The sequence below is a fragment of the Notolabrus celidotus genome, chromosome 3, assembly GCF_009762535.1.
Source record: "Notolabrus celidotus isolate fNotCel1 chromosome 3, fNotCel1.pri, whole genome shotgun sequence".
Classification (NCBI taxonomy): Eukaryota; Metazoa; Chordata; class Actinopteri; order Labriformes; family Labridae; genus Notolabrus; species Notolabrus celidotus.
The window spans coordinates 14,777,505-14,800,879 of NC_048274.1; the positions used below are offsets into that span (position 1 = coordinate 14,777,505).

The 23,375-nt window shown below is 38.7% G+C and overlaps 2 protein-coding genes across 2 annotated transcripts in view; both read left to right on the plus strand.

Annotated features, from left to right (window-relative positions):
- Window positions 1-17,330, plus strand: part of nedd4a (NEDD4 E3 ubiquitin protein ligase a) — a 37,498-nt gene extending 20,168 nt beyond the window's left edge. Inside the window, exons 6-29 of the mRNA XM_034680159.1 lie at window positions 1,233-1,283; window positions 1,694-1,755; window positions 1,985-2,087; window positions 2,386-2,549; window positions 2,807-2,921; window positions 5,893-6,048; window positions 6,226-6,309; window positions 6,576-6,695; window positions 7,653-7,904; window positions 8,189-8,266; window positions 8,458-8,512; window positions 8,601-8,659; window positions 8,838-8,903; window positions 9,119-9,348; window positions 10,294-10,415; window positions 11,823-11,893; window positions 11,987-12,082; window positions 12,174-12,247; window positions 12,343-12,403; window positions 12,493-12,552; window positions 12,646-12,753; window positions 12,875-12,971; window positions 13,205-13,277; window positions 15,217-17,330. Of these exons, the coding sequence (XP_034536050.1) occupies window positions 1,233-1,283; window positions 1,694-1,755; window positions 1,985-2,087; window positions 2,386-2,549; window positions 2,807-2,921; window positions 5,893-6,048; window positions 6,226-6,309; window positions 6,576-6,695; window positions 7,653-7,904; window positions 8,189-8,266; window positions 8,458-8,512; window positions 8,601-8,659; window positions 8,838-8,903; window positions 9,119-9,348; window positions 10,294-10,415; window positions 11,823-11,893; window positions 11,987-12,082; window positions 12,174-12,247; window positions 12,343-12,403; window positions 12,493-12,552; window positions 12,646-12,753; window positions 12,875-12,971; window positions 13,205-13,277; window positions 15,217-15,319 (2,460 nt within the window). The 3' untranslated portion in view covers window positions 15,320-17,330. The remainder of the gene's footprint in view (window positions 1-1,232; window positions 1,284-1,693; window positions 1,756-1,984; window positions 2,088-2,385; window positions 2,550-2,806; window positions 2,922-5,892; window positions 6,049-6,225; window positions 6,310-6,575; window positions 6,696-7,652; window positions 7,905-8,188; window positions 8,267-8,457; window positions 8,513-8,600; window positions 8,660-8,837; window positions 8,904-9,118; window positions 9,349-10,293; window positions 10,416-11,822; window positions 11,894-11,986; window positions 12,083-12,173; window positions 12,248-12,342; window positions 12,404-12,492; window positions 12,553-12,645; window positions 12,754-12,874; window positions 12,972-13,204; window positions 13,278-15,216) is intronic.
- Window positions 17,331-22,722: 5,392 nt separating this feature from the next.
- prtga (protogenin homolog a (Gallus gallus)) overlaps window positions 22,723-23,375 on the plus strand; it is a 36,294-nt gene continuing 35,641 nt past the window's right edge. The window contains exon 1 of the mRNA XM_034681034.1: window positions 22,723-22,934. Within this exon, the coding sequence (XP_034536925.1) occupies window positions 22,868-22,934 (67 nt within the window). The 5' untranslated portion in view covers window positions 22,723-22,867. The remainder of the gene's footprint in view (window positions 22,935-23,375) is intronic.

Genomic DNA, 23,375 nt, shown 5'->3' on the forward strand with positions numbered 1-23,375 from the left:
AGGGCTTATTTTAGTTAAAAGCACACTATTTATCGAATTTCTCATTTATTTATTTATTGTCTAATTGTTTATTGAGCAAAATACCTGCCAGGTCAGGACAACTTTAGCTTATTTTTTAAACAAAAAAACTAATGAAATGATGTCTCACAGACATTATTTTTCTGATTGTATGGGTTAATAATAGTACAATTAACATTGAATTGAGAAAAATAATTGAGAAAATCTTAGCTACAGCAGAAATCTGACACTTTCTGAGCAATCTGAATTTCCTTTTAAGCCATCAGTTTCTTCCAGTGACTCACAGTTGGCTGTGACATTGAGTAATTGTTAACTCTGAGATCAACGTATTGTTTATGATGTACACAAAGTTCATTTGAAACCAAGAACAAGTTAAACATGTCTTGGCAACAATAAAACATATCGGATGAACAATTGGACGATGTTTATGCGACTTTTACAACATGTTGATCGTTGTCATTGCTGGGGCAGATGTTGCCTTTCTTTAAACCTGGACTTAAATGATTTTCTTGGCTTCACTATTTGAAGCACAAGGACAGGACGGAGGAGGCCTTCATCTATATTTGTTCATGTAAACACTCTATACCTCGTTTTGGCAGTTTGACCTGCAGCGGGTGTTAATTTGGTCACAAAGCTGACTCCCACTGTGCAGTGTATGTTTGCATTCAGTGCCTCCGCCTCTGACACGGTAATGACTGAGATAAACGCATGTAAAAGTGTGAACTGTTCAGAGCTAACACATGGTATCTGACAAAATGCTTACATTCCAGTTTCTCAAGCAGTCACACCAGTAGCCGCTCATTGCAGGCATGTAAAGTCTTTAAGTCCACAACAATGACTTTCATTATTTCAAGTTGGAATATTTGTGCTGAGGATCATATGTTCTAAATCACAGATTATCTTATTATCTAAAGAAACTTGCTTTTGAAGAAATAAATGTTGGTTTCACAAGAAGGCTTTGATAAAGGTATGATTTGAGATGAATAGGTCTGAAATACGTACACTCTGTTCACCCCTGTGGGGCCATCATAGAGGTTATTAATTCACCAGATGGCTAAGTAAGAAACATGTCTAGGCCAGTCCTCTGTGTGCATGTGTCTGTGCACATGTCTGTATGTTTAGGAGGAGATAATATTAACATGATCTTGACTTCTGTATGTGACACCCCCCTCCCTCTCCCTCTCCTTCTCTCTCCCTCTCTCTCTCTCTGTCAGACACGTGATGACTTTCTGGGACAGGTGGACGTCCCCTTAAACCAGATACCGGTGAGTCCTCAGTAGCATGCGATGTTTGTTCTTCGTATATGGACACCTTTGACTTGCTGAAGTTCATGTGAGTTGACTGTATTTTGTTTGTTCTGTAACATTTACAAGCTCACCGCCTCAATCTCACCCATGCTCCCATGTAAAGATAAACACATGTGCCCTTATTCTAATGTCTGTTCCACATCATTGTCTGCAGTTTTGGAAACACAGTCCGTCATGTTTATGTTTCGTTCCTGCTTTGTTTCATTACAAATACAACACCCACAAATCAGCCCTCATGGTTCACTGTCACCATCATCTCATGTGAATGTATCCTTAATGTACTATGTTATGATACTGCTGAGGTTTCTTCACTGTGGCTGTGAGGCGTGTTTGTAGACCTGAAGATTTTCTTTCTATTGTTTTCTTAGACAGAAAATCCTAACACAGAAAGGCCATACACATTCAAGGATTTTCTGCTTCACCCCCGAAGGTTGGCATGATTTCATGTTTATTGAATCTTATGTTTCCCTGATTTATACATTCCATTTTCTTATGTGTTTAATTGTCAGGAGAAATGATAGGCCTCAGATCATTCTTAACTAAATGAATAATTTATATTCATTTCTTAGTGAGACATGGTTATTGTTATTAGATGTGTTACTATTGAATTACTGTTATTTATTTATGCCTTCTTTAAACAACTCTTATTAATCCTGCAGCCACAAGTCCAGAGTCAAAGGTCACCTGCGTCTCAAGATGACCTACCTGCCAAAAACTCCAGGTTCTGAGGAGGAGCCGGTGGATCAGACTGAAGACATCGGTGTAAGTTTGACTTAAAAAAACAATATTGCTAATGAATTTTGAATAACTCAAATCTCCTTTGTTTAGTTTGCTCTAGTAATCCTTTGTGCATACTATTATTGAGGAAGTGTGCTACTTTCTGAGAGTATCATTCAACACGTTTATGACTCTTTTTTTCCTAATCAACTAAAGTCTGAGATCTCCCTCCGAATGCTTCCACACATACTTCCTCCGTGTGTGTCATTGAACAGCTGGCATCAGGATACTGTCTCCATTCTGCTCGTGTGTCTGCTTGAACTCTTTGATTTATGTTGTGCAGCCTGGTTGGGAGTTTCTGGAAGGCCAGGACATGTCAGGTCCACGACAGAGCCAGCTTCTGCCTGCTCTCCCCACTGGCTGGGAGGAGCGGCAGGACAATCTGGGGAGGACGTACTTTGTCAATCATGAGACCAGGACCACACAGTGGCAACGACCCACAATGCAGTAAGAATGCTCTTCTCTCCTGAGCAAAATGTACATCCCTTTCATTGTTGGCACAGTACTGATAGACTGTATATGTGTGTGTTTGTGTGTGTGTGTGTGTGTGTGTGTGTGTGTGTGTGTGTGTGTGTGTGTGTGTGTGTGTGTGTGTGTGTGTGTGTGTGTGTGTGTGTGTGTGTGTGTGTGTGTGTGTGTGTGTGTGTGTGTGTGTGTGTCCGTGTGTCCGTGTGTCCGTGTGTTCGTGTGCATGTTTTTAACAGGGACAGTGATGTTGGAGTGCAAAGAAGACCCAACAATAATATCGAGGAGCATGCTTTTATTACACGCAGACAGATCTCAGATCACGATGAGAACAGCGCTCGAGAGTCTCCTGAGGTAATTTTAACTTTTTACAAACTATTTGCATTTGTATTTGCATTTACCCTCTACTGTGCCACACTGGTCTTACTTCACTGTGTTCTGTTCAGAGGTTTCTGTGTACTGTGTTAAAGCTGGAGTTTTGAAAACTAGCATGAATTTGAATGTAGCATTTGCTCAGGTCTCCGTCTAAACCCTCCCCTCCTCCCTTGGAGCTCCTCCAAGGGAGCTGTTTTTAAGAACACATTATGTATTGATTGCCATCAGGACATAAAGATCATTTTAACCAGTATAACAAAAAGTGTATCTAAATCTGATTACCAACCCCAGCTTTAACAGAGAACAGATGGGGATCATCAAAATGCTCTAAGATTTTTGTTTTTACTTTCAAAAAACAGAGATCAAGACAGAACAGCTTTAGATTTCAGCATGTCAAGAATCCATAGGATTTGTCACATGGTGGACATTTCAGTCATACTTGGCTAGTTAGCCTCTCCTTCCCTCAACAGGCGAGGGGGGAGGAATACTGAGTCGAGCAAGCTAGAGAATGAAATAAAAGAGGGAGTAGCATTTGTTGCTTTCTGGTTGTCTTTTAAATCGTTAACTTTGTAAAGCACAAGAAATCATGGCTGCACCTTCCTGGTGAAAAAAGGTTCCCGGATAGTTGTGCTGCATCCAGCAACTTACCTGCTCTGAGAGAGGCAAGAGGAAGGGTGTGTCACCTGGTCAATGCAAGTTTTAGGAGTGTCAACCAGCATGTTGCTGTTGGCTTGGGCTCTAAAACAAATGCCTGGAGGTAAAAGCACAGATTGTCTGTCAAAAAAAGCACAACAGACAGATTTGATGCTTTTGTTGCAAGTGACAACAAGCACTTACCTTACCGTGTAATTTCTCGGTGCAAAAAGTTTGTTGTTCTGGCTCATTGCTTTGGTTTACTCTCCAGATGCTCATTGACTCATTTTGAGTTTCAGCAGGCAGCTGTTTTATGTTAAAAAACAACAAGAACTCTGAAAGCCCAACAGACACACTACCTGCTCAGCAAGTAGTGTCTGTTGTTCTCAGTGTTGTTGAGTGTTTAGTTGCTAAAGAGACAGATTTGTGTCTCAGAGGCTACAGCTAAAGAGTAGGATATTTCATCAGGTGGACAGAAACAAGATCAACTGGAACTCTCTCCCCCTGGACGTACAAAATTCCACCTCTCCCACCACCTTCAAATCCCGCCTAAAACTCACCTTTTCCGCCAAGCATATGCACTCTAATCCGTCTCTTTGGAACTGGAATGACTTCCCCTCCCCCTTGTATTTTTCTAGTATTGTATTCTTTATCCTAATGTATTTATTTATTGTTGAGTGTTGCTTTTATTATTGCTATGTTGTAAGGTGACCTTAGGTGTCCAGAAAGGCGCCTATAAATAAAATGAATTATTATTATTATTAATTGACACCGCAATTTAAGAAGTGATGATTTTTAAGTTATATTTACCACCTGCTTCCACTGTCTTTAATGGGACTTAAATCAGCTAATGGAGGTTTAAGAAGAAGCAGCACTGTTATATAAGGTCCATAAACAAGCAAAAACGTGATGGCTTGAGTCACAAAATCGTTGAATGTGTTTTTATTTGCAAAAACAAGTGAAAACCAAAATCTCTGGAACAAACAAAAGAAAAATGAATTAACACAAAATTCCAGCGTTAAATCAACCTTACTCATTGAGAGCTACTCTTCAGGCAAAATTCCACCAGATCCGTGTCCAGTCTGTCTCCGATCTGTCACGGCACCCAATCTGGTTTCTATTCTAGTCAGTGTGTTAACTCCCACAGGATCCGCTCCGTTGCTTTCCAGCTGCGTCTCTGATCCGGCAGGTCGGAACGCAACGGATCAGATACGCAAGACTTCTATTTTTGCCGGATGCTGGAGCACGACGCATCAATTCAGCACAGAGCAGATGGAGCGGAACAGGAAGTCAGGCAGCAAAACAAAATAAAAACCTGGTTAATTTTCAGAATAAAACACTCCGTGTTATTGTTAGATCGTTTTTAACTTAACTATGACAACAAAATGTTATTTAGAGCAGAGGCAGGCCTGGAGTCAACAAGTCAGAGGTTTTCAGAGGCTGATAAAGACAATATGGATGAGGAGAGGAGGAGGAGAATCCTTGATTCAGTGATTGCTGTGGGAAAACCTCGGTCACATGACTCCAGCTGTCCGGCGGTCCTGCTCCGTGCTGCATTCCGAAAACGCAATCGGTGGGTGTTGACGGACGAGAGAGTACGGAGCTGGACTGCAGCGGATCGGAGACAGACCTGACACGGATCTGTTGGAAGTCCCGTGTCAGACTCGCGAAAGACATGGTGGACAGAGGCTTTTAAGGGTAAAAGAGAATAAACCCCTAACTATGCTCCACATGGTTCCTTCCATCATTACCACACCTGGGCTCACTCTCCCCTCCCCCCATAAAAGGAGGCTGCACCCTCAGCTCCTATTCCAACACTGCAGCTGTGGAGGAGCAGATCAGCATGGTTAGTGACCAGAACATGAATTAAAAAATCCAGTAGTGGGTCCCTTTTTAAAGAACAATTGATCTTTATAGTGCATGGACTCACCACAACAATCACATGGAGAAAAAGTGTGTGCGTGTGTGTCCAGGTGTGTGCGTGCACTCACAATATGCCGTCCACAAGTGACAACACCTTTGTCACAAGCTCTAAACTCAGCTTTTAAAAGTGTTTAAAAAAGAAGATAAATCTGAAGGTTCTGGGATCCTGTGTTGTATTCAGAGCGATGCTGCGGTTGGTGCAGTGGAGTTCTGACTTGTCCTCAGAGGGCTGTTACACTCACATAAATACTTAAAGAAATCCACATGGGTTTACTCCAAACAAACTAAGTCATATGTTTACCGTAAAATAAAGGCTCACAGTGTATGTTTCAACCAAGTGTCTCATATCATCTCAGTCCTCCTGTGTGTCTTTAATGTCTGTCTCATCTTTTAGAGTTGGGAAATTATCACAGAGGACGACTCCACCTTGTACAGCAGTAACCAGCTCACATCGCCCACACCCCGCTCACCTGTGCCGGAGTTCCTCGCTTTTGCTGACGAGCTGAGAAACGTTCACATTGCAAGGCCCACAGCTGCCGCCCCCCCGACAGTGAGTCATTATTCTGTGCAGCATGAGGTTTTGGATTCTGGTAGTAAGAGGAGGAAGGGCTCAAAATCCGATTTACTGCTTATAAACCACAAGCTTTTAGTGAGAGGAGTGGGAAGTAGATTCACTTTAATGGATAAGTGATCACTATTGTCTTTCACATCCTTCCTCCTGCTGCAGAATCATGCAAGTAATTCAAGCCATTCCAGTATCAGAAGAAGCTCCCAGACTTCTACAGGAGAGGAACATCCCGTTAATCCTGTGGTGAGTGTTGCACTCCCTGTTGAAATCACTCCTCCATGCAATATACCAAACCTGTCTTGCACCACAGCATTAAAGTATGAGTATTCAAGGCTCACTGGCATCTCGCCCTTGATGGTCACTGCTTCTTTTTTGTATTTTGAAATGTTGTGGAAGTTAGGAAGTGATTAGAGGGTGATTATATCTTTTCTGGATTTGCTTTGTGTCACTCATTGAGCTTTAGGTTTTCAGTTTTGATCAATTTCTTTCATTTTAATGTCTTTCAATAGCTGCTTCCAACCTCAGCTGGGCTTCCTCCAGGCTGGGAGGAGAAGCGGGACAATAAAAGCAGACGCTACTTTGTCAACCACAACACCAGAACCACTTCATGGACGCGCCCCTTCCTTCAGGTACAAAACAGGCTTTCTGTCTGATTCGAGTAGAGGGGCAAATCTGCATGTATACCGCCAACCTTCATTTTTATTTTTTTTTTTATTATTTGCATTTTTTTCAAGACTATTACATAAAGTTAGTCAAACGAAGAAAAAAGAAAAAATAAGACAGATAGATAAAGTAATATACAAAAACCAATGAAAAGGATAATAATAATATGAATTCAAAGTAAAATAATAATATTTGATTTTCAATAAGATTGCAAATTACATTCAAATCAGAATTACATTGAATTTTGATTGACTTCTTACACCTGTAAAAAATTGGAATTTATTACCATTAGTGTGAGTGACATCCAATGGGGCTTAATTCATATAGTTAATTCAGCGAGTCGATACATATTTGAAAATAGATAAAGTGTATACCTGTGTACAATTTCATGTGTTTATTAAGTGTTGAAAAGAGGAGAGAAGCCAGGGTTAAAGATAGAAAAATAAATGGAGCATTTAATAAAACTTATTTCTCACTTATACCCGGTGAATCATTTGAAGCATTGCTTCTTGTGTATCTCTCCCATTTCTCCCATCTTTTTTTAAAAACAAACAGATGATTTCTGATTTTCATTGTAATTTTTTCCATTCCATAGATTTCATTTACAAGGTTCTTCCACTTTGCCTTTACTAAACTGTATTTTTCAGCCAATGTCTTGTAATTTGTTTCATTATTGCTGCTCTAAAAACTAAGAATAAGTGCGAATTGCTCTCTTTTATCTCTTCTGGTAATTTTCCAAGAAGGAGGACATGTGGGCTATGATTCAGAGAGGTGCCCAAAATGTTTGAGATTTCTTGAAGGCCATTATTATTTTAATGTTAAAACCAACTTCTTAATCACAAAATTGGAAGTTTGTAAAAGTAAAATTAGTCTTTTGTTACACACTCATACACCTCATTGTTTTTGTTTTTGTTTTGGAACAGAGAACCTCAGAGGCACAAGCAGCACAGAATGCTGCAAGTGTACCGCAGAGCCCCACTCCACCTCCTCCTCCACCTCCACCTCCACCTCCACCTTCAGCTCCACAGCCTACATCCCCTGAGGAGTCTCCTCAGCACACCCCCAGCCCAGAGAGCACGTTTGATTCTGGCTTCCTGCCAGCTGGCTGGGAGGTCCGCAGTGCTCCCAATGGAAGACCCTTTTTTATAAACCACAACACAAAGTCTACTACCTGGGTGAGAAGGCAGCGGATTCATGAGCATTTACATCACATTAAAATGGTTTCCACACATTCAGTGTATTTGAAAGCCACAAAGGGCAGGCTTCAAGAAAAGCCACAGTTTTTTATTGAAACAAGAAGAAATGCTCTTAATTGCTAAGTAAGCTTCTTCTAATGTGGTTAGGACTTAAGAATATTTGAAGAATATAATCCTTATGAGCCATTAGTGACTCAAACACCATATCCTGTGTTAGATGTTCCTTTTTTTGAAACACACCCTCTTTGTTGTCCTGTGAACAGGAAGACCCCAGGCTGAAGATTCCTGTCCACATTAGGAGGAGAGCCTCACTTGACCCATCTGATCTCGGTCCCCTGCCGGTTAGTTCATCTGTTACACAAGATCAGTAACCAATCAATTGAAACACATTCATCAACTTTAGGCTTCAGATCCCGGGGTGAAAAGAACATGGGGTCTTGATTACTCTGTGTTCTAATATACATTGTATAATCATAATAATTTAATCCCCTAATTCTGTTTAACTGATATGAGGATGTGTTCTTTTACCCAGCCTGGTTGGGAGGAGAGAGTCCACAGTGACGGGAGGATATTCTATATTGATCACAGTACGTATGTTGCTCAATACATGCAATACATCTGGTATCAATAGACTCCAGTATTAAGAAATGGTCTCTTATTTGTTATTTATCATAGACACCAAGAACACACAATGGGATGATCCCAGATTGCAGAACTCAGCGATAACTGGACCAGTAAGTACCGACTGTTTTTACAGATGATTCTCCATTGAAATGATATCAGGAGGCATTAAAGACCGTCTTGTATTTGTAGCTTACATGTTCCCTATAAATAGGTTTTGTAGACTTCAGTGAAGGTTATGAGGTTAAGATTGATTTGCTGTAACTGAGTGCTGACCTTTGTTGTTTATAGGCAGTGCCTTATTCCAGAGATTACAAACAGAAGTACGACTACTTCCGAAAGAAGATGAAGAGACCGGTAAGTGTCCTCGTAGAGAAACTGTGATTTTTTTTTCAATGATCAGTCTTTTACAAAACACAATGTGTTATACAGAATGTGACAGAGTGAGGTTTTGGTGTTGCCTTCATCTCTGCTATCAGTTTCCTAGTCTTGCTTTCACATGTGTAGTGATTTTTCAACCTGAAGATGATGAAGCACTTCCTCCTTAAGTAACCTAATATGCTCGTATGTAGGCGGACATCCCAAACCGCTTTGAGTTGAAGCTGAGACGAAACGCTGTGCTGGAGGATTCGTACAGACGCATCCTGTCGGTGAAGAGGGCAGACCTGCTGAAGGCTCGACTCTGGGTAGAGTTTGAAGGAGAAAAAGGACTGGACTATGGCGGCGTCGCCAGGGAGTGGTTCTTCCTCATGTCGAAGGAGATGTTCAACCCATACTACGGCTTGTTCGAGTATTCTGCAACGTGAGTGCAAACACCGACTATTTCGAGCGGCTGTGGCTCAGTGGGTAGAATAGGTCGTCTATCAATTGGAAGGTTGGCGGTTCAATCCCAGCTCTAGTAGTCACATGCCAAAGTGTCCTTGAGCAAGACACTAAACCCCGAATTGCTCCCTCTGTTGTTCAGAGGTGTGTGAATGTGAACGAATAAGATTAGATAACACTGATGGTCCCTTAAGGCCAAATTCCACCAGATCCGTGTCCGGTCCGTCTCCGATCCGTCCAGAATAAAACACTCTGTGTTATCGTTGGAAAACCAACGTCACATGACTCCAGCTGTCCGGCGGTCCCACTCCGTGCTGCTTTCCAAAAATGCAACCGGTGGGTGTTGACGGACGAGAGTGCACAGAGCCGGACCGCAGTGGATCGAAGACAGACCGGACACGGATCTGGTGGAAGTCCCATGTTAGTGTAGCAGCCTCTACCATCAGTGAGTGAATGGGTATGAATGGTTGAATGTGACGAGTAGTGTAAAAGTGCTTTGAGTGGTCAGACAGGCTAGAAAAGTGCTATATAAGTACAAGTCCATTTACCATTTTACCATATTTATAGCTTCACAAATATTCCTTTACATCATAATGGTTGTTAGATGATTACAGACTTCCAAATTATCTCAAGACAAAAGAGTTAATCAAATAACAATTTTTTTTTTTTATCAGAGACACATGATCAATAAAGGCAGTCACACCCCTGTGTATGATTTTTGGTGTGATAAATATGTGTGTTTGTGTACACTGTGCTAGGAGACATGAGTGGTATTCACCCAATTTGGGATAAGCATTAAATGTTGATGTGTTTTTCCAGTGAAATTACAGAGTAACTTATGTCAGTTGTGCTAATGAGTTATGTCACGACCGTTAAAGGGTTCAGCTCATATGTTCCCCCTTATTTTTTTTATTATGCCTTCCAGGGACAACTACACACTCCAGATTAACCCAAACTCTGGTTTATGTAATGAAGACCACCTCACCTACTTCAAGTTTATCGGCCGTGTGGCAGGCATGGCTGTGTATCATGGCAAACTGCTTGATGGTGAGTGCTTACGTGTTTGTATTCTACACATTTGCATATTTTGATAATAATACCAGTGTTGCATTAGAAGCCCAATGCCTCACTGTGTAGAAGAGACTTGGGTTCATACTGTAAGGAGAAAATCAACACTGCTTCCCTAGCTTTGTAAAAGCAAAAGGAAACCCAGAGCCCTTGCACACAGCTGTAGAACTTGTTGGCATAGGAAGAGTGAAATTCTTCCAAACAGCTGACACTTCACCACATTGAGTAAATGGTTTCCAGGTGTTTTTAAAAATGCCCAATTTAAAAGTTGGTTACAAAAGCGCAAAGGAAAGGTTTAAAGTGATTAGATTAAAATTAGGGATGTACATTTCAAGTATTTTCTATTATCGATTTTTGGAAATGTTAACGATCAATTATCGATTAAAACAATAAAAAAAACATTATTATTCTTACGTCAAAAACAAGGCCAAATATGTTTTTTCCCCCTAAATTGTATTTTCTACAGCAACAAAATGCATATAACTGACGGTGTTGAATACGGGTACATGTTTAACACTGACTATCAACGAACAGGCTCATAAAAATATTCTACGCGGACATAGTCTTATAATGTGAAGGCTGAGACTACTAACAGAAAAGTACTTCAGTCTCACAGAGTCCAGTTTTCTGTCTACTCGTTCTTATTGAGAAAAATAAACATGTGTATTCGGTCAGGTGTCAGCCAAGAGCTGAACCGGGTCATCATCAGTCCAGCTGCAGAAAAGCTCAGACGGCTCTGATGTTGCTGCTCTGCAAACATAGCGTACCAGAATTTCCCAACAGACTGTTGGCTTTGCATCTGAAGGTGGGGAAATGTCCTGTTTAAAGTTGTCAACCTTCGTGTCGTTGTTGGCAGCAGTCGCATATTGATCCTCTTTAAAAAGCGCTCGTGGCGGGGCGCTGGTGGCCTAGCGGTCTAAGCGCCCCACATACAGAGGCTACAGCCCTCGTCGCAGGGGTCGCCGGTTCGATTCCCGGCCGGTCGACCATTTCCTGCATGTCTTCCCCCACTCTCTACTCCCCACATTTCCTGTCACTGTTCAGCTGTACTATATAATAAAGGCAAAAAGGCCAAAAATATAACGTAAAAAAAAAAAAAAAGCGCACGTGGAGACCTGACGCTCAGCGGCAGCCGCCAGCTGAGCATCTCCGCTGTGCGCAACACCTTTAACAGCTGATTCACATCGAAACATGCTTTAAACTTAAATCACCTCCCTGATAGCCGAGTGTAATATGAGACCACATGATGTTTGTTCAACGTGATGGAAAATTGATAACAAAAATGTGTGTTTCAAGTGATTTCTTAACAATTAATTAATCAATAATGGATTAATTGTGGTCATCCTTAATTGAAATAGATCCTAACTGTCTTTGTGTTCCTCAAAGCTTTTTTCATTCGGCCTCTCTACAAGATGATGCTGCAGAAGCCCATCACTCTCAAGGACATGGAGTCTGTTGTGAGTGTCACATGATTCATATTCTCATACTGAACTAAACATTTCAAAAGTTAGAGGACGTTTATTTAGTAGTATCTATTTGTTGTTTTTTAGGACAGTGAATACTTCAACTCCTTGAAGTGGATTCTGGAGAATGACCCAACGGACCTGGATTTGAGTTTCACCATTGATGAAGAGCTGTTCGGACAGGTTTGGTCATTGTGCTGTCTGCCTCAACACTTTTTTCAGTTCCGCTTTCTGTGTAATTACATGATTCATATATCCCACTCTTCCTGTGCAGACTCACCAACATGAACTGAAGCCAGGCGGTGCAGAGATAGTTGTCACTAATGACAACAAGAAGGAGTACATCCAGTAAGGGAGCCACTCATTAATGAGAAATCCTCCTCCTCCTCCTCTCACTGATGAAATGATGGGTTGATTCTAATGTGCGGTTTTGTGTTTGACAGTCTGGTGATGCAGTGGAGGTTTGTGAACAGGATACAGAAGCAGATGACTGCTTTCAAAGATGTAAGCATTCATATGATTCATGTATCATAGGAGACATGTTTTAACAATATGAAGAAAGCATGCTAGTAATCTTCTGTACATGTTTTCAGGGATTCTTTGAGTTGATACCTCAAGATGTGATTAAGATCTTTGATGAGAACGAGCTTGAGGTGAGTTTTTTACTCATGAGCTGAATGAATAAAATGAATTCCAGAAACATGAATTACTCTATCTCTGTCCACCTGCATTCTTGTCCTTCACAGCTGCTCATGTGTGGTCTTGGAGATGTGGATGTGAATGACTGGAGGGCAAATACCAAGTACAAGAACAGCTACGGCACCAACCATGCCGTCATCCAGTGGTTTTGGAAGGTAAGACATCTTTCCATGCCTGGAGCTGACAAGCTGAGCTTTGGACCTTTATAGAGTTCTTTCTCCTTTAATATAACTTTGTGCTGGTTTTATATTTGTGAATGTGTTTGTGTTGTTACAGACGGTGCTGTTGATGGATGCAGAGAAGCGAATCAGGCTCTTGCAGTTTGTGACGGGAACTTCAAGGGTCCCGATGAATGGCTTTGCTGAGCTTTATGGTGAGATGCTGCAACATTTTTTATCAGTACCTTCTGTGAAGTGTCCTGCTTGATGATGTTTCTGTTTTCATTTGAAATTATCCACTTTGGATCAAATCTTCCCCCCCAATACTGTCTCTTGTGTTTAATACACAGGTGGCTCGGGCATTTTGTTTCTGTTTCTTGTAGCTGAACGACAGTAAAACACCAAGCTGAACATGTTTATCTGATGTTTGATGTTTGTTATTTTCCAGGGTCTAACGGACCACAGCTGTTCACCATCGAGCAGTGGGGAACACGTGATAAACTCCCCCGAGCCCACACGTGGTAAGCACTGCACCATAATGTATTAATATTCTAACACTCTTAGGAATAAGTCATTGTTTTTTTGTGTATGTGCTCGCTTTTAAAGCTACTGGAAGGGAATTTAAACTTTAGTCAGTTCTACAAACCCTTTGAACAAAGCAGTATGTCTTTTCTGTTCCCTGATCTTGTTCTGTACATGTGTGGGTAACGCTTTCAGATGCATAATGGCATCCTGCTTACTTTTAACTGTCAAAGGTATCACTCATTGACATTTTTTCAGTGAAAATAGAGGTATCATTATAATATCAGGGCTTCAAGGAACCTCCACAAAATATGTAAAGAGCTTTTAATGTCTCTAGAACAATGATTGTCCATCTTGTGTTCACAGGATTAAAGTTCTAATAATAGTAGTTGCATGCACACTTATCTTAAGAGCACATCAAATGAATAATCCAGCATTATTACTTCAGAGATGAACATCAGCCCTAATTTACTCATGATACTTAGAATTGTGCTTTGCAGTCCTGACCTTAGTTTACACTGGGTTTGGTGTGGCTGTTAATGAATGATGATAAGATAAAGAAAAAATAGAAAACATAATATGGCCACTGGAGGGTTGAAGCCCTCTAGTGGCTTGATGCAGTCAAAGCGCAGAAAACCAACAACAGCTCTTTGGTTCAGTGAGAGCCAGTTTTCAACATTTCAGTTATTTCTCTATCCATGTCAATGCAAAAGTTGCTGCTTGGTGGCATAATGGGAAGTGTAGGATGCCAGATTGTTGTAGAGATAAGGCATGCAGAGTCAGTGACATCTTTTAAATCTCTTCTTAAAACCCCTTTTTACAGACTTGCTTTTATGGGACTTCATCCTTTTAAAAGCTTTTACTTCTATTTTATTATTATTATTAGTTTTTACACAACTAATCTTTTTTTATTTTTTTTATTTGTTTATTCATTGTTTAAGTTTATTTTTTTCATTTATTATTCTAATGTTCCTAATTTATTCTTTTCAGTTTTTCTAATTTTTTTCCGATATGATATGATGTCGTCCTCTCATTCGGAAAACATCTTTTATTGTCCTTTTAATGATTTTATTTACTTATCCATTTTTTAAAATGTATTTATTTATTTATCTTTGAAAAACCTCTTGAACAATGATTTATTGGTCATTGTTTTCTGTTTTGCATTGTTAAAATTCCTCCTCCCTGTCTGTCAAAAGGTTAACTTTGTTATTCAAACCATGCTTTTTTTGTCAAAGCACTTTGTAAACATTTGTTTTACAGGTGCTATATAAATAAAGTTGGTATTATTATTAATATTATTAATATTACTTCAAAGACTAAAACTGAGCCCAACTTTGCCTCCAACTGATTTCAACTGGATTTAGTGTATGCAGAAAAAACTGTCTGTCTGGAGGGCAAAAGCAAGTGGAACACAATCTGACAACAGTTTATTTATTTCTATTAATAGATATCATCCTGAAAGTTCAGCTAGAATACTGTTTTAGACCAAAAGTTTCAGCTTGAGACACAAATCTGATGAACAAACATTTTAAAAGTTGTTTTCTTGTCCTCTTATTGTAAGTGAATTATAAGGAAATAGGTTTCTTGTTTGGGTTCATACCGCTGAACTTAAGTAAGCCAGAGTGAAGTGTCTGTGTCTACTGTTGAACTGAGACCTACGGGGACTTGGAACAGCTGAACGGGTGTTATCTGTGGGCATGTAATTGACCAAGAAATGACACGAAAAAGAAAGTCGTTGCTGAAAAGTTGGCATAAGTTCCCAGAGACAAAGGTCGCCACTATTCGTCAGACAATGATTGACGATGGGTTCTGAGATTGCACCAAATTTGACTCTTGGTTCATCAGTCTGTTTCTGAAAGTTCCCCAGCTTTATCCCTTTAAATGCTAGATGTGATTTCTACTTCATTCTCTAATTGCCTTTTCTCTCCCCTCCTAAAGCTTCAATCGACTGGACCTGCCTCCATACGAGTCCTTTGAGGAGCTCAGGGAGAAACTTAACATCGCCATTGAGAACGCACAAGGCTTTGACGGGGTGGATTAGTGCTCCTGCTGTAAACGAGCTGAACTGACATTACTGCCATCAGCATAAAGCTAAGCAGCTCGAGGTGGACACTTTGATGAGAGAGAAAAAAAAAGCTGTGCTTCGTATGCGGGTCTGTGCCAGCTGTGTGACAGATGAAGGAAAGTCACACAACTTTAACCAGCATGTGGAGAAGGGACATTCAATCTGGAGTGCCAGAGGTTTTTAATCACTCTGCATGCTCTTAAGTTTACAAACAAGAATGCAAAGATACATACTGTGTATAAAAAAACCCATCTCACTTTTAAGAATATTAGTTTCATGTTTGGCTGAATGGCACAAAACACGGTGCTCTGATTCTCACAGCAGGTATTTGTGAGAATAGACTTCATACAACATGTCTCCTGTCAAATATCACTAAACTCCTTAAAGCAAAGTAAACAAGTTCAAATAGCAGACAGAAACAAGAACATGTGATTCAGGTTTTAAAAATGAAATAGATAGATATGAATAACCCAAATAAATTGGCTATTCAACTGAAATGAAATTTTTTCACTTCACCATATAAAGTTTATAAGGACAATTACACATTATTATCTCATCTGGCCAGGAACACAGAAGACAATCTCATTCATTTACATTTGTAGCAGAAAATGTTGATAAATAAGTTTGAGCAACTACAGTTATAGAAAGCAAATCATTGAATCATTATAGTAGTGAGGTATCAATAACAGGACCAGTAAAGAAACAGAGAACCCTGCAGTGTGTCTGTTTAATCCACAGATCCAAAGAAGTGACTAGGTTGAACATGCAGTGTCAGATTGTGCTGAAATACTATGCATAACTGTACATAGTGGCTTAAAGATAATTAGATATAACTTTACTAATCAAATAAATAGAATGTACATATAAATACTACTTTGCCTTCTAGAAAATGATTAACACTTTATTATATGAAGAGTTTGATACCACTCTAAGTTGTCAGATTGTCAAATATGGTAACTGGTGCATGGCTTTATTAAATGTCATGTCTCATTTAAGATTAGTATCCACTTGTACCCAAGCTCAGCACTGACTGACAGCGTGATATACAGTCATACACACACATACACATTTTATCTCCTGGCCAGTAGAAACATGATCTGGCCTTCTCACACAGTAATCATACAGTATGTTAAATATACTGTTCTGTTGCCTTTGGTCAATGAGTGATACCATTTATTTTCCTCTGCTCATCACGGGTGTCGAATCACAAGCACAGTGCTCTATTTTAAGAGTACAGTTTTAAAAGATTGTTTTGTTGGTTGTGAAAATGTGTACAGATTATTGTCTGTTTTCAAAATAAGTAACCACTTGTATTACCTTTATAGAAAAGTAACTGTACTTAAGCAGTAGTTTTAACATTTTCTGAATGGTTAAACATGTGTTTACACTACCTGCCATGTTTACAGGATATTAATACAGAAAGATATCGAGGGCTGGTTCTTGTCTCTGACAATTTTATAATTCTGCTTTTATAAAGTGAAGCACTTTGTTTATATCGATGAGTCTTACTTCTGATCTGTCTGAATCTTTGCCGATCTTTCACCTGCAGACTGCTTAAATCCCTCTTTAAGATAACAATCCTACGCTTAAGTGCAAATGTGTTTTAATGTTTACATGTGAACATTGCTAAAAAAAAAAGCACATTCTCTTCTTTCACATTTATTTAAATTGAAATACAGAGGCCTTTGTAATGTATTGTAGAATTTGATTGGTTATCAATGTTCTTATCTCTAAATGGAAGTACTGTTATATGTGTATCGATGTCTATTGAGTATTAATAAATAGTCAACTTTTCATTTGTGATATATTAATTTGTTATGATACAATTTAATGAAAACACCTATAAGTGCATTACGACAACGTGCATGCAGCATATATACAGCATTTAAAAGGGTGGAATGAATTGTAGCTGTTCAATCCTAATTTGAGGACCTATATCAAATTAAATATATTTGAAAATAAAAAAATAAACAGAACTACGATCCAGTGTCTGGCTCTTACCTTTCTCTAGTCGTGATGATTCTGTTTTGTGTGCATCTTTTTAAATGTGATTATTTTTATCCCTGATCTCCACTGATGGGGTATAGCATATGCTGAAAACTATCACAACTCAAATGGATTTACTTAACTTTGTAAATATTTGATTCTTTTCTCATAATTCTCAATATACACATGATCAAAACATTGAATACATGGTTGATATATCATACAGTCTTTGGAGGATATGAATGCAATTATTGTATTTTGCAACAAGTCCTGTGTTTTGATGTTTTAACTACAGGTGTATTTATTTTATTTATTTATAACCTTATTTAACCAGGAAATACTCATTGAATTTAAAAATCACTTTTCCAAGAGAGTCCTGCCCAAGATGGGCAGCATCACAGTTAAAGAGTTACACATTGACAATACACAAACAGCAGACGCATACAACAGCTACAAAACAAATACCTCCAAGAAAAACAGCATGAGTGACATTTAAAGAAAACATTTGCAGACAGATGCATCAGCCTCCAAGTCAAGTTTAGATTTATGATTTAGTGCATTTAGTTGATGCTCTTTATCCAGGCCATAGTGACATAGTTGCTTTATATCTTTTTAGACTCCACTTTGTGATTTGAATGAAGTTTAGAAGATTTTTTTTGTTTGTTTTTTGTTTGTTTTTTTAACTTATATTTTATTTGCTTTTCTTGATGAGGTTACATCAAAATAAACACATTAAACAAACTTTGGTGTCAGTTAACAAACGTCACTTTAGCCTCCTTTAAAATAGTCCATTCTCTTCAGACTTTTTGATGGGTTATAAAGTCAGTCCATTTTTTTCCATTTTCCTTGGCAGGCAGATTGTTGAAGTCTTAAATTGTGTGTAAAGTTCTCCACATCATGTAGTTTTTTCCACAATGTCCAACCAGTTTCTCTGAGTGGGGGGGGTCCTCCTTACACTACTTTCTTGTTGGTTTAGAAGATTTTTGAGGACACCTTATACAGCAGGTCTTCCCTTTTGTCACCAGTCTCAAAACTTTTGTTTCAAAAAATCTAATTTCTTTTCAAATTTCTTACAAACTTTACTTAATTTCTGGTATGTCCCATCCATTGTTTTCTGACATCCTTAAATCCTTAAATTCAATCCAGGGATGTGCTGTTTCTGGTATCAGTGTAGTAGTACCAAGCTCTTCCAGCTGGGGGAGATAAAACACATCCCATTCTTATTAAAGGGCATTGCCTAACTTTTGAGCTCACATCTGAAAAAACTAATTTGGATTGTTCCACATCATTTTTTAACAAAAACACTGATTTGCAGACCTCTTAACACACATTTACAATACAGTTACAATGCTCTCCATGGCTCCATACAAAACATTCTCACTTTTCAGCTACTTCACCGGTTTGAATAGTTCTGATCCCTCAACTTATGTCACACTTCCTCCTGCTCCACCATGGCTGTCTTTCAGTTCTGAATGCCACTGATGATTTGAAGATATACAAAAACAATGATACAATGCAACTTTTCTGCCTTCTTCCTGGTTTTTAATTTGGGAGATGGTATAGCCAATTTTTTGTTAACTGTGCAAGGAATCCGTCCATCTTATCTCAAGTTAATTGAGTTTAATTTTAGTGATCTTTCCTCCAGTGTGTCATCTATAAGAAGTGTTAGATTTTAACATGAGCAGAGTCTGTTGTAAGAACTTATCTCTGTGGTCTGAGCCTTTGTGCGATTCAGTCCTAATTTCTCCCCAACCCCCCGTAGTAGCACTAAAAAACCCCTTCCCACCACAGGGGTCAGGGGAAAGGTCAGGCAGGATTCAGGCCGGCCATTTGGACACTTCTGGGGTCAGCGGGGATGGGCATAGATGAGAACAGGAGGACCCTCACTGACCAATGGGAGCAAGTCCCTTTTACCCACCATCCTGCCGACATTCATAACCTGATAATGACTTTTACTGCATCGATCAGGCCACAGAGCTCGACCCGAGTTCAGATTCAGGTTGGCCATTCCCTCCACCTACAAACTCTGCCATATTGGCAGGTGCCAAAGCTGAGGTTTTGATTAATTAAACACCCTGGGGAGAGCCTCGTGCAGCAGGACAGAGGCCAGGCTCTCACTTTCTCACATTATGTAAGAGGAGAATATATCCTGCACTGAGACTGTACAGGAGTAGTTTGTTATGTAATAGAGTACATGTACTTTACAGGGAAACATAATAGCCTCCCTTTAAAGAGAGGCTTGTAAAATGTATGTGAAAGGATTGTGAGGCTGAGAAGGTCACTTTAATGGATGAAGAGGTTTGACAAATTAGAAAGCATCTTGAGACTATATATAGAAATAATGTACACACTTCACGTTCTTTCACTCTGGTAAAATAGAATTATTTTTGAGGACATCTTTTTGCATCTTTTTGCATGTAGATAACACTCAAAGATCCTACATTCATGTTTAGGGGTTGGTTATTTACATGTCTGTATCTATTTATCTTGAAAGAGTAAAGTCAAGTTACCGTATTAAACTTGTATGTCTGACTTCCTCTCTTATTTCAGGAAAGGCAGCAGCCAAAGTTCTCCTCTCTACTGAAGTTTTTTGGGAAACAAACACAAAAAGCAACGTTTAAAAATCAAGTTCAAACATGTGATAAGATGTCTTGTTAAAGCACAGATCATTTTCAATAAACTACAGATATATATTGTTACTCATCATAAGTTAAATCTCTGATATATTTATGAACATAAATGGATTCTCCTTGTCCGACTTAGCACTTTTCCTTCTTTCTGATTGAGCGGACGTCACAGCTGGGCTGCGGCTCTGCTGCTGAATAAAGGTTCACAGAGGGAGGATGTGAAAACCGTGGGAGGAAGGGGGTTTGATCTCTCTCCACAATAAGTGATAGACACTGGATCAATACCGACATTGACACAGCAGCTGTCCTGCTCCTATCGATGCTTCCTCGTAATTGCAGGCCTAGTCTTAAAGGACAAGGGACAAACTCATTTCCATTAACATCTTTTTTTCAGTCAGCTGGGAACAGTTGGTGTGCAGTTGGTCTCAGATAGTGAGGGATCAGCTCTCATCAATACATCTGAACACTTGTATTGATAAAGCCAAAGGGAAAGGGCCAGTGAAAGTGGACTAGATGAAATGTCAGGTTGATAGCACTCAGGTCCCATTGTTACATATTGTCCAAAATAATATTGTGTTTTTGGTTGCAGAAAACTGAAAGCTTTATTGATGAGATATCTAACTTACTGATACAAAGCATGCAGTTTTATTTTTGGTGAAAATTAGTTTTACCATTGTTGGAGAAGTGGTTATATATATATTCAATGTAAACCACCTATTTAGTGGTGAAAACTGGCTTCAACATGAGTAAATGTTTATTCCCTAAAGCTCTATTTCTGCTTGCCAAGTCATTGTAAAAGAAGCCAAAAGCAAAAGCTGCATCAGTCAGTCGATTAGACAATCGACTGATCAAAAGATAATTAAGTGCAAACTGTTTTGAAAAGTTATGTAACATTACCTTCATTTTTCTATTAAAATGTCAACAAAGCGTGGTTCAAGCTTCTTCGATTAATGGATTTCACACTTACAGTACATGCTTTTTATAGTAGTGTATAACTATCACTTGGTTGGTTGGGATTTTGAGTTATAGGCATAGACTGTATAAAATAGGTTATAAGAGACATCTTGAAGATGGCAGTTTGACAAGAAGAATGCCTTAATGAGCATTTTTCAGTTTTTGCATGCATATTTTGTTTTAATTTACAACATATGTCAGACATGTTGCTGAAACACCATTAAAATGATTACACTGTACCATACCATACCATACCATACCATACCATACCATACCATAACAAGCCTACAATGCAAAAGCTCAAAATCTTACCACGTGAAATTGTCTCATTTTTAGTCAAAATGTCTTATCCCACTTGATTCCTGATAAATTTACTTAACAAGTAACATTTGAGCAAGATAGAGGGACTGCTAACTTTCACACAAGTGACAGCATCCTTCCTCTAAACCAGCTTGACATTTGTGAAGAACCAGGCTGAAGGGGAGAGTGTCAGTTGTGGTGATAAAAATATGAAGATAAGGGTTTGTATTTCCGATTGTTGGATTGATCCTGAATGCATCCACTGGTAAGTTGTCAGTGACAAATTTGTGTTTTTAATGATTGCTGCTACACTGCAAAAACTCAAAATCTTACCACGTGAAATTGTCTCATTTTTAGTCAAAATGTCTTCTCCCACTTGATTTAAGATAAATTTACTTAACAAGTAACATTTGAGCAAGATAGAGGGACTTGTTTTAAGACGATGCATCTTAAATATCTTTTTAAGTCAAACAATCTTGAAATGATATTGTTTTGAGTTGTAATTCAGAAGATACAAGGTTTATTTTACATTTCATACATTTTTCAAGCTGGGATCTTATTTGTAGAAGACAGATAATCTTGATTTAAGACAAACCCTTTACTTGATTTAAGGTAAATGCATTTTATTAGAGAATCTATCAGAAAACAGCTCCATTGATAAAAGTAAGAAAAAAAGACAAGTTGATGTTTTTTAAGGGTGGGTTACAGTTTTGAGGCACTGTTTCTTCTAAATCAGATAAAAATATACATCCTCAAACTACATGCACACAATGAAACACCTACTTTAGAGCTTAGTTGGCTTATCCTAAAAAACAACATGACTGAATATTAGTATATCCAGCTAACTATGAGAAGACATTATATCTCAAAATGCTCAAATTAAACTTTGTTATCTTATTTCAAGTACAAGACGGTCTTAAACCTAGAGAAGTGCCGCTATAATACAACTCAAATTAAGGTGAATATATCTCAAATGAAGAAGTTGACATGAAATGTATTAGTGCAAAAATCTTTTTTTTTTGTAAAAAAATACTAATTGTAAGCATCCCTGGCTTATTCTGAGACACTAAGCTTTAAAATACTGGTGAAATATTGCTTAAATAAGTTTTCCCTGCTAATTTTAAGATATCAGTTTTCTAAATATTCCGTCTTATTTAAATAAATCTTAACAAGCAAATTTTCACTTATATTTCAAGGTAAAAATACTTTGAAATAAGTTTTTTTTTTGTTTTTGGAGGGGTATTTTTTCTAGTGTATCAATTCCTAACTCACCTCATTGTCAACTTTTTATTTTACTGTTGAATCTGCTTTTCCCCCCAGAAAATACTTTACTTTTATGTCCAGGTATCAATCAAGGATTAGCATACTGTGTTATAGTTGTAATCAGTGATTGCAGCCATATCACACCACGTGATCAGGGATATGAATTACTAAACACTGCTATCTGTGCACTAATATTACACCTAACACTAGGTGGCGCTGGATCAAAATCCCCACTGACCCACAGACGTGATTAATTGACTGATGTCCATCCCAGTGAAGGGATACTACTGCTCTCCTGCAGCTCCACAGCAGAGCTCGCCCTCAGTAGCAGCGCAGTTCATGAGGAGGAAACAACTATGAGAGAGTAGAGAGCATGCTCGGACAATTCATGTAAATGGCGCCCGTCAAAAGGACATTAAATCAGCGCTTGCTGTTCTTTCTTCTTTTTCTTCCCATCTCAGGTAAGAAGCGTTTAATATTATTATGTTGTTAGAGAGTTAAAAGAGGAACTAACTTAGTGTTTGGTGCATCACTCTGACTGAACATAACCTGTGTGTTAGACGGGGGAGCTGACGGCGACTTCAGAACACGAATAAACCTCTATTTCCTCTGTTCATGTCGTTTGTTTAGACTTTACAGTGAAGTTATTTATTTGTTTTAATCCTCAAGAAACGCCAAATTATCAGAACTCATATTTGAGCCTACCCCAGCCATCAGTTTCTGTCATTATAAAATCTTAGTTTTAATATTGCATTGACCTACAGCTCAGTATGAAAGAGATTCATTGACAGTTGTGGATATCAAAAAAATGGTGAGGTATTTTTGTTGTAAATAACCATATTGTTGCAGTTACATCAGGGGTAAAGTGACAAAGATATATTAGAAGTATATGTAACGTTATT